The 10,204-nt window shown below is 48.2% G+C and overlaps 1 protein-coding gene across 1 annotated transcript; it reads right to left on the bottom strand.

Annotated features, from left to right (window-relative positions):
• Nucleotides 1-554: 554 nt before the first annotated feature.
• Nucleotides 555-8,173, bottom strand: LOC125106459 (olfactory receptor 10T2-like). The gene is made up of 3 exons (XM_047740558.1): nucleotides 8,165-8,173; nucleotides 1,273-1,507; nucleotides 555-1,168 (listed from the first exon to the last, which is right to left on the bottom strand). Exons 1-3 carry the CDS (start codon nucleotides 8,171-8,173, stop codon nucleotides 555-557), a joined length of 858 nt encoding a protein of 285 aa, XP_047596514.1.
• Between the last annotated feature and the right edge of the window lie 2,031 nt (nucleotides 8,174-10,204).

Raw genomic sequence — 10,204 nt, 5'->3', positions numbered from 1 at the left:
ACAAATATTTATCACTAAGAGGATCTTACTGTTTATTGTCTCCTCCCACTAGATTTAAGGATGTGATTCGAGCAGGAAGAAAAAAGACAGCCTGCGGCCGCTGGTTCAAAACCACTGAGAACACGGATTAGGAAAACCCGGGCTTCGGGTCAGATGGGAGCTCTGCATCTCACGATCACCGAGTGCCCCAGGGGATGGCAGAAGGCTCCCTAGCGGTCCTCACCCCTCAGGGCAAGGAGGAAGCAACCTTCCCTGCTCTCTGTCAGCACTACCCCGCCCCGCTCGCCCAGACTTGGCAGGGTTCATGGCTGGCGACCATCTGCACTGCAGAGCGCGATGCATCCCCGCAAAGTCAAAGACTCAAGGACCAAAGGAAGAGGCTGCGCTGTTTTCGTGAACTTCATGGTGGGTCTCAGCCACTGCCAGTTGCCTCATTGAAGAGGCTATTTCATTCAAGGCTACGGGAGCGACCCCTGTATTCCAAGCAGGGAAACTGAGCGTCAGGCGGGATATACGTTCATGAAGAAGCTAGAAAGGAAACGTGGATCAAGCGTTTATTGAAAAACCCCGCGGCTCCGCCCCAGGGTCCTCCTCAGAGCCACCCGCACCTCCTTGTTGCGCAATGTGTACACCACGGGGTTCAGCAGCGGCGTCACCACGGTGTAGAACACAGCCACCAGGCGGTCCTGCTCAGGCCTGGCCCCGGACTCGGGCCTCAGGTAGATGATGGAGGCGCAGCCAAAATGCACAATGACCACGGTGAGGTGGGCCACGCGGGTGGAGAAGGCCTTGCGCCGGCCGGCGGCGGAGGGGATCCTCACGATGGCGGCCACGATGAAGGCGTAGGAGAGGAGGACGAGGAGGAAGGAGACCAGCACCACGAGGACGCTCAGGAAGAAGATGGCCAGCGCTTTGCCGGCGCTCTCGGAGCAGCTGAGCTTCAGGACTGGTGCGATGTCACAGAAGAAGTGCTCCACGCGGTTGCTGCTGCAGAAGGGCGAGGAGAAGATCATGCTGGTCTCAATCGAGGCCACCGAGAAGCCGGAGCAGAAAACCAGGGCTCCCAGGCGGAGACACACTGTGGGTCTCATGATCACCGAGTACCGCAGGGGGTGGCAGATGGCCACGTAGCGGTCATAGCCCATCAGGGTAAGGAGGAAGCACTTGGCTGCATCCCAGGCCCAGGAAAAAGAACATCTGAGCCCGACAGCCAGGGATGGAGATGGCCTGGCTCTCCATGAGCAGATGGGCCAGCATGTTGGGGATAGTGACCAACGTGTAGGAGGTCTCGGAGGAACAGCACCGCCAGGAAGCGGTACATGGGAGTGTGAAGGGTCCGATCCACCTGGATGATGATGATGATGGTGATGTTGCCACTGAGGGTGACCAGGTATGTGAGGAAGAAGAGTCCGAAGAGGGTGTACCTCAGGTGTGGGAGGTTGGAGAAACCCACCAGCACAAACTCGGTCACCAGCCAGGTGGCATTTTCCTGCTGCTTCTCAGGAGCCTGAAAGGAGAGGACAGAGTAAATGGAATGGGACAATTTTGTAGTGATCTGCCATACATCTGTACCGATAGGGCAGGAAATCATCCCTGTTTTACAAAAAAAAAAAAAAAAAAAGGAAAGAGACTCAGAAATTATGTCACTTCTAGGGGCGCCTGAGTGGCTCAGTGGGACAACCCTCTGCCTTCAGCTCAGGTCATGATCTCAGGGACCTGGGATCGAGCCCAGCTTCAGGCTCTCTACTCAGTGGAGCCTGCTTCCCCTCTCTCTCTGCCTGCTGCTCTGCTTACTTGTGAGCTCTCTCTCTGTCAAATAAATAAATAAAATCCTTTTAAAAAAAGAAATTATGTTACTTCTTTTCCTTAATATCACCCAGCTAGTCAGTGTCTCTTCAAAAGCCAAGAAAGTTGTAGATTTGGAAACAGCCTGTGTCAGTCAATGGATGAATGAATAAAGATACGGTATAGGGCACCTGGCGGGCTCACTGGTAGGACATGCGACTCTTGGGGTGGCGAGTTCAAGCCTATGCTTGGTGTCCAGAATTTTTGTTTTAAGATTTTATTTATTTATTTGACAGAGAGACAGCGAGAGAGGGAACACGGGCAGGGGGAGTGGGAGAGGGAAAAGCAGACTTCCCACTGAGCAGGGAGCCCGATGCAGGGCTCGATCCCAGGACCCTGGCAGATACCTAATGACTGAGCCACCCAGCGCCCCTAGAGATTACTTTAAAAGAACAAGGAGGGGGAGGAGAGGGAGGAGGAGGAGGAGAATGGCGGTATACACACTACGGAATATTAATCATCCTTGGGAAAGAAGCAAATCCTGCCCTGGGGAACTAACATAGCTGATCTTGAGGCATTATGTTAAGTGAGATAAGTCAGATAAGGAAAGACAAATACAGTATGGTATCACTCATAGGTGGAATCTGAAAGAGCCAAATTCTTCTTTTTTTTTAAGTTAACATATAATGTATTATTTGCTTCAGGGGTATCGGTGTGTGAATCATCAGGCTTACACAATTCACAGCACTCACCCATAGCACATACCCTCCACAATTTCCATCACCCAGCCACCCTCTCCCTGTCCCTGGAACTCCCAGCAACCCTCAGTTTGTTTTGTGAGATTGAGTCTCTTATGGTTTGTCTCCCTCCCGATCTCATCTTATTTCATTTTTTCCTTCCTTATGCCCCATGACCACCCCCCGCCCTGCCTCTCAAATTCCTCATATCAGAGAGATCATATGAGAGTTGTCTTTCTCTGATTGAATTATTTCCCTCACCATAATACCCTCTAGTTCCATCCATGTCATTGTAAATGGCAGGATTTTGCCCGGGGCGGGGCGGGGGGTGATGGCTGCATAGTATTCCATTGTATAGATATACTACTTCTTTATTCACTCACCTGTTGATGGACATCTAGGCTCTTTCCATAGTTTGGCTGTTGTGGACATTGCTGCTATAAACATTTGGGTGCACGTGCCCCTTCGGATCACTATATTTGTATCTTTTTTCTTTTTAAGATTTTATATATTTATTTGACAGAGAGAGAGAGAGAGAGATTACAAGTAGGCAGAGTGGCAGGCAGAGAAAGAGGGGGAAGTAGGCTCCCGCTGAGCAGAAAGCCCAGTGCAGGGCTCCATCCCAGGACCCTGAGATCATGACCTGAGCCAAAGGCAGAGGCTTTACCCACTGAGCCACCCAGGCGCCCCTACATTTGTATCTTTAGGGGAAATACCAAGTAGTGTGATTGCTGGGTCATAGGGTAGCTCTATTTTCAACTTTTTGAGGATCCTCCACACTGTTCTCCAGAGTGGCTGCACTAGCTTGCATTCCCACCAACAGTGTAGGAGGGTTCCCCTTTCTCCACATCCTCGCCAACATGTCATTTCCTAACTTGTTAATTTTAGCCATTCTGACTGGTGTAGGTGGTATCTCACTGTGGTTTTGATTTATATTTCCCTGATGCTGAGTGATGTTGAGCACTAAAAGAGTCAAACTTGGGGCACCTCGGTGGCTCAGTGGGTTAAAGCCTCTGCCTTCGGCTCAGGTCATGATTCCAGGGTCCTGGGATCGAGCCCCGCATCGGGCTCTCTGCTCAGCGGGGAGCCTGCTTCCTCCTCTCTCTCTGCCTGCCTCTCTGCCTGCTTGTGATCTCTGTCTGTCAAATAAATAAATAAAATCTTTAAAAAAAATAAAAAATAAAAGAGTCAAACTCTTGGGGCACCTGGGTGGCTCAGTGGGTTGGGCCTCTCCCTTTGGCTCAGGTCCTAATCTCGGGGTCCTGGGATGGAGCCTGGCATCAGGCTTTCTGCTCAGTAGGGGGTCTGCTTCTCCCTCTCTCTCTGCCTGCCTCTCTGTCTACTTGTGATCTCTCTCTCTGTCAAATAAATAAATAAAATCTTTAAAAAATAAAATAAAATAAAATAAAGTAGCCAAACTCTTAAAAAAAAAAAAAAAACAGAGTAAAATGGTCATTACTTAAATGTTTCTACCGGGGGGCATGCCTAGCTGGCTCAGTCAGTTGGGTGTGCAAGGCTTGATCTCAGGGTCATGAGTTCAAGCCCCATGTTGGGCATGAAGCTTACTTAAAATAAATAAAAACTTTTTTTTTTTTCAAGTTTCTACCAGGAGGCGTGGATTTCCCAGTAATTCCCACTTGACATGTACGGGGAATTCAAAGTCCCCATCTGCTGAGAAAAAACATATAAGGGTCAAGGTAATGTGAGAGAGGAATTTACAGGGTCTGCTGCAGTCCATGTGAAAAGAACACCCCAGAAAGACAAAGCCTGTAACAGTGATATCTGCAATGAACAAAATAACACCTTTAGGAATCTGAATGTTAGGACTACATCATGAGTTCTGTGGGCCCTAGGCACTTCTGCCTTCCCATAACAAATTTTCTTATTTGTATCTAAATTGTGTTTAAATAGAATTTATTGAATCAAATAAATAAAATCTAAATTTTATTTAAAATTATTTAACAACAAAAAATAATAAAATAAAATTATTTAAATATTATCACACTTTAAAGGTTTATGTTATAGGACTGTCTTAGTATAAAGATGAATATATTCTTCAACCCTCAAAGTTTATTTATTTCTTTTGATCTGAGAAATTACAAAGTTTCATACCCCCCCATCCCCACCCAATAGTATTGTGGACCCTGGGCATTGTGCTAATGGCTACAACTGTGTTAATTAAATGGAAAACAACTCTTAAATTATTGACCATTTTCATTCAAATGATGAGGCTTTGGTAAAAATCCTGGATTGGAGATAGCATCATTGTTTAATGATCGATGAACCTGCCAGCTCAGAATAAAAATGCACCTATATTGAAACGTTTCTCATAGTAGTTTGCAGTCATTTGGAAGATGGGACCATTTTAAGGAAAATGCCCCCCATCCCATCTTTCCCTGTTGACCAAGAGTTCCTTGGCTTAGATAAGCAAAACTCAGTCTTGAGTTCCGCAAATACCAACTCAAGAGACAGGGTGGGTGGAAAGGAGGGTGGAGAGGACAGGACTGGTTTAGGAGCCACCTAGTGGCATTTCTGGGTAACCTGCTAGCCAGTGACCCCTAAGAGGAGGAAAAATGAATGGCTGTGCCTGACAATTCTCATCCACAGCAGTGGGGCCATAGAAGTTAAGAGTAATCATTAAATGTTTTGGAAGTTTGCTGAAATTTTAATTTAGGAAACAAATTTTAGAATTTAGTTCTGAAGATATATAAAATAGAGAAAAACAACAAAAATGTTCTTGATCTATATTCTGGTTTCAAAGAAGACAAGTCAGGATGATTGGCGAACTTAGAAGGGAAAAGGAGACGAGGGAAGGAAGAAACAGAAAGCCACACCAATCAAGCACAGGGGTGCAGACTTCTCTGGAAAGGACCGGATAGTGAATATTTTAGACGTAGTGGGCTGCACCATCTCGGCTATAACTGCTCAACTCTGCCATTCTAGTGTGAAAATGTATAAAAAAGTGCGCACGGCTGTTTCAATAAAACTTTATTTACAAAAGCGGGCAGCGGGCCGGATCTGGTCCTCGGGCTGCAGTCTGCCAACCTCTGATCTAGCATGAGATGAACTAAAATATTCAACTTAGGGAAACTTCAAAGAGATCCTCTGAGGAATTCGTGCTGTGATAAAAGCAAAGCCTACCTTGAAATCTGCAGAAACTGAAGCAAAATGAAACTCAAAAACCAAGAATCTTGCACTCCACTTAAGAACTCTAGATCTGAGAAAAGGCACACTGGGCAGAGACGCAGGTGTCTAAAAGAAGCCTTCTTGCTGCAAATTAAACAGTATCAGAGGGGCACCTGGGTGGCTCAGTGGGTTAAAGCCTCTGCCTTCGGCTCAGGTCATGATCCCAGGGTCCTGGGATCGAGCCCCACATTGGGCTCTCTGCTCGGCGGGGAGCCTGCTTCCTCCTCTCTCTCTCTCTCTCTGCCTGCCTCTCTGCCTACTTGTGATCTCTGTCCATCAAATAAATAAATTAAATATTAAAAAAAAAAACAGTATCAGAGAGAACATCAGCGCCTTTACAGAGTGAGAATAATAGAAACTCAGTGACCTGGAAGACTTCCTGAAGTAATTGGATACGACCGTTTAAAAAATATAATTTCCAAATCTCACAAAGCATTGTTAAATTGAAACAAATATATAGGCAAGTCACAAACTAGAAAAGGTTGGGGCCCGAAACTATATTTAGCTATTATAAATCATTAAGAAGAAAATGAAAACTTCCGGTTAAGATAACTAAGTCATGGGCTATCAAGTCCAGCATGGTGACCATAGTTCATAATACTGTACTGGGTATTTGAAAGTTACTGGAACGTACATCTTAAAAGCTCTCATCACAAGAAAAAGAATTTTTACCTAGGTATGGTGAGAGACAGACTTATGATGGTGATCGCGTTGCCATATATACTAACATCGAATCATTACGTGGTACAACTGAAACTTCACACTCCCTCCGCCCCTTCTCCCCTGCCACTCACCTGCAGACACTCACAGGCCCATTCTCTCTCTAAATCATCACCATCATCATCATCATCATCAATAACTTGGGGCACCTGGCTGGTCCCTGTGGAGTTCGCGACTCTTGATCTCAGGGTCGAGATTGAGCCCCACGTTCCATGCAGTGGTGACTTAAAAATCTGTTAATGGGACGCCTGGATGGCTCAATCACTTAAGCATCTGCCTTCAGTTCAGGTCATGATCCCAGGGTCTTGGAATTGAGTCCCACAAAGTGCTCTCTGCTCATCAGGGAGCGTGCTTCTCCCTCTCTTTCTGCCTCCTGCTCCCCCTGCTTGTGTTTTTTCTCTCTGTGTCAGAAAAATAAAATAAAATCTTCTTTTAAAAATTTTTTAAAGAATAAGTGATAACGGGATGCCTAGGTGGTTCTGTTGGTTAAGCGTCTGCCTTCAGGCCAGGTCCTGATCTTGGGTCCTGATCCCAGGTCGAGCCAGCACTGGGCTCCTTGCCCAGCGGGGAGCCTGCTTCTCCCTCTGCCCGCTGCTCCCCATGCTTGTCCTCTGTCTCTGACAAATAAATATATAAAATATTTTTTAAAGATTTTATTTATTTATTTGACAGACAGAGATCACAAGCAGGCAGAGAGAGAGGAGGAAGCAGGCTGCGCCTGGAACAGGAAGAGCCAGGAGGACCAGAGTGATAGAGCAAAAGGGGGAAAGGAGGTAAGGCCACAGGAGTGACAGGGGCAAGTTGCTAGGGTCTTGTGGGTTCTAGGGAGGACTTTAGCTCTCATGCCAAGTGGCATGGGGCCGATGGAAGATTCTGAGCAGAGGAGGGACGTGACCTGACTCAGGCTTTCTCAGACACCCTCTGATCATTGAGGGAGAACAGAATGTGGTGGGGGGACACAGGTGAAAGTTGGGAGACCGAGGAGGAGGTGGATGACCTGGTCCAGGTGAGGGGTGACGGGCACTGACCAGGGTGAGGGCCGTGGAGGCGGTGAGAGGTGGGCAATGCTGGACAGATTGTGCAGGTGGAGCCCACCAGACTTCCTAACAGGTTGGATGCAGGTGTGAAAGAAAAGACAGGGCACAGGGACGACCAAGCAGCTTCAAGAGTATGCAGGGCAAGACGGGTCCAGCTAGGGGGCCCAGGAGACTCTGTCATCTCAGGGAATACCAGCAGCAGACATATACTGAGCTAAGCTTGGGGTCTCATGCACCCTTCCGGCAAATGCCATCCAAGCCCATCTTTTCAGGTTAACACTCAGTCACTCTGGCATTTCTCTCTCCCAACTTATTTTCATATTTCACCCATAGGACCAGGGATGGGCCAGAGTCACTTCTCCAGCCTTACAAAGGCTCTGAATCCACACTCACCATGGCCAAGACAGGTTCCCACGGTGCCTGCCCGCATTGCTCTCTGCTCACAGCCTGAGAAGGGAGGGGCTGAAGTCCCAGATCCTGTTATGCAGGGGGTCCCCAGAGCTCCCGCCCTAAGGGCTCCCCAGCCACTAACAAGCACCCCAGGGCTCAGGCTGGTGACTCCCTGCAGATTTTCTCCCTACTGGAAACTAGAAACCCCAGGGTCTGCTTCCCCAGCCCCCAGGCTCCAAGGGCAAAAAGTGGGGGGAAGAACCAATTGTGATTTATTTTTGTGGTGGAACTAACAAACACACTCCTCACTCCATCCATGCTCCCCAATGCCCATTAGTGCTCGCTGTGTGCTGGGCAAGGCTGCTGCCCCAGGGAAGATGCATGTCCACATACACACACATGCACACACGCACACACACACATGCACACTCCCTCCCCGCAGAGCTGGGAGGAAGAAGTGGATCACTAGATGTTATACACATGTTGCCCAGGCTTAACTTCTTATAGTGACCCCAGCCCCGTCGATCCCTCTCCCTACTCTCCCCAGAATTGTCCAATGTTTTCTCTGTCCTCCTTCCTTTTCTATACTAACCCCCACAGCCCCACCCTAACTCAAGTGCATCATTCTCACCCAGCAAAAGCCTGCAGTGCCACCTCCCTCCAGTTCATCCTCTGTATTGGCCACCAAAACAGAAGGCTCTGCATGTGTCCCCTCTCTACTCAGAGACCTCCGAGGCTCCCCGTTGCTCCCAGAGTAAAGTTTGAAATTCCCCATTTTCATATTCAAGACCCTTGTGATCTGGCCCCTGCTATCTTCTCTAGTTCCAAATCCAGCCATGGTTCCATGCAAAATGACACGCATCCATTTATCCGATTAATCATAAGGAAGTGAAGGGCGCCTGGGTCGCTCGGTGGGTTAAAGCCTCTGCCTTCGGCTCAGGTCATGATCCCAGAGTCCTGGGATCGAGCCCCGCATCGGGCTCTCTGCTCAGAGGAAGCCTGCTTCCTCCTCTCTCTCTGCCTGCTTCTCTGCCTACTTGTGATCTCTGTCAAATAAATAAATAAAATCTTTTAAAAAAAAATCATAAGGAGTGAGGTATAGACCCAGCCATTCCAAGTTGCTGACCCTTCCTCTGACATTCCCGTGCTGTTTGACATCCTTTTGCCCACCCTACCCCCATGCTATTCTCTCAGGAATTTCTTTTTCCCTCCTCCTAGCCTCCTGGGAAATTCCTACTCCTCCAGAAAGACACATCTTTATCACCTTCCCTAGGAAGCCTTCCCTGATCACTCCAAGCTAGTCATCTGTGGCATCTGCACTCCCACACATCCTGGGTTTCCTCTTCATATTGTCTGTGTCCTTGTGTGTCTCCCCGTAGCCTGTGAGCTCCCTGGAATGGTCCTCCTCCCTCTCCACCTTCCAGGAGCTTTAAACCCAAATGATGAATTCCCTCCTTGCCGTGGCCACTCTCTCGCTTTCCATGGCACCTGCTTTTCCTCTCTCTCCATACACCACCCTTTCTCAGTCTCTTCCTCTCGCAGCATCTAAAATTAGAACTCCCCAGAGTTCAGTCTTAGACCCTCTCTTCTCTCCCTAGCTGGGAATCTTTTTTTTTTTTCCCCAGCTTTATTGGGATATAATTGACATATAACATTGTGTAAGTTTAGGGGCATCTGGGTGGCTCAGTCAGTTTGGTGTCTGCCTCTGGCTCAGGTCATGATCCCAAGGTCCTGGGATCGAGCCCCCCATCGGGCTCCCTGTTCAGTGGGAAGCCTGCTTCTCACTCTCCCACTCCCCGAGCTTGTTTCTCCTCTCCACTGTCTCTCTCCCTGTCAACCAAATAAATAAAATCTTTTTTTAATTTCATTTATTTATTTGACAGACAGAGATCACAAGCAGGCAGAGAGGCAGGCAGAGAGAGAGAGGAGGAAGCAGGCTCCCTGCTGAGCAGAGACTCCCCCCCCCCACCGAAGTGCGGCTGGATCCCAGGACCCTGGGAACATGACCTGAGCCAAAGGCAAAGGTTTTAACCCACTGAGCCACCCAGGCGCCCCAATAAATATCTTTTTTAAAAATTTTGTAAGTTTGGGGCGCCTGGGTGGCTCAGTGGGTTGAGCCGCTGCCTTCGGCACAGGTCATGATCCCAGGTCCTGGGTTCAAGCCCCACATCGGGCTTTCTGCTCAGCAGGGAGTCTGCTTCCTCTTCTCTCTCTGCCTGCCTCTCTGCCTACTTGTGATTTCTCTCTGTCAAATAAATAAAATCTTAAAAAAAAAAAAAAATTTTGTAAGTTTAGGGGCGCCTGGGTGGCTCAGTGGGTTAAGCCGCTGCCTTCGGCTCAGGTCATGAT

The sequence above is a fragment of the Lutra lutra genome, chromosome 1 (genome assembly GCF_902655055.1).
Source record: "Lutra lutra chromosome 1, mLutLut1.2, whole genome shotgun sequence".
Lineage (NCBI taxonomy): Eukaryota > Metazoa > Chordata > Mammalia > Carnivora > Mustelidae > Lutra > Lutra lutra.
The sequence above is the reverse complement of the archived record's forward strand: the minus strand, read 5'-3'. Positions and strand labels throughout refer to the sequence as shown.

Excerpts from the sequence above, each read along its gene's own strand:
- LOC125106459 (XM_047740558.1), bottom strand. Across the intron at positions 1,169-1,272 it reads CCGAGACCTCCTACACGTTG|CCAAGTGCTTCCTCCTTACC; the intron begins GTCACTATCCCC and ends CCTGGGATGCAG.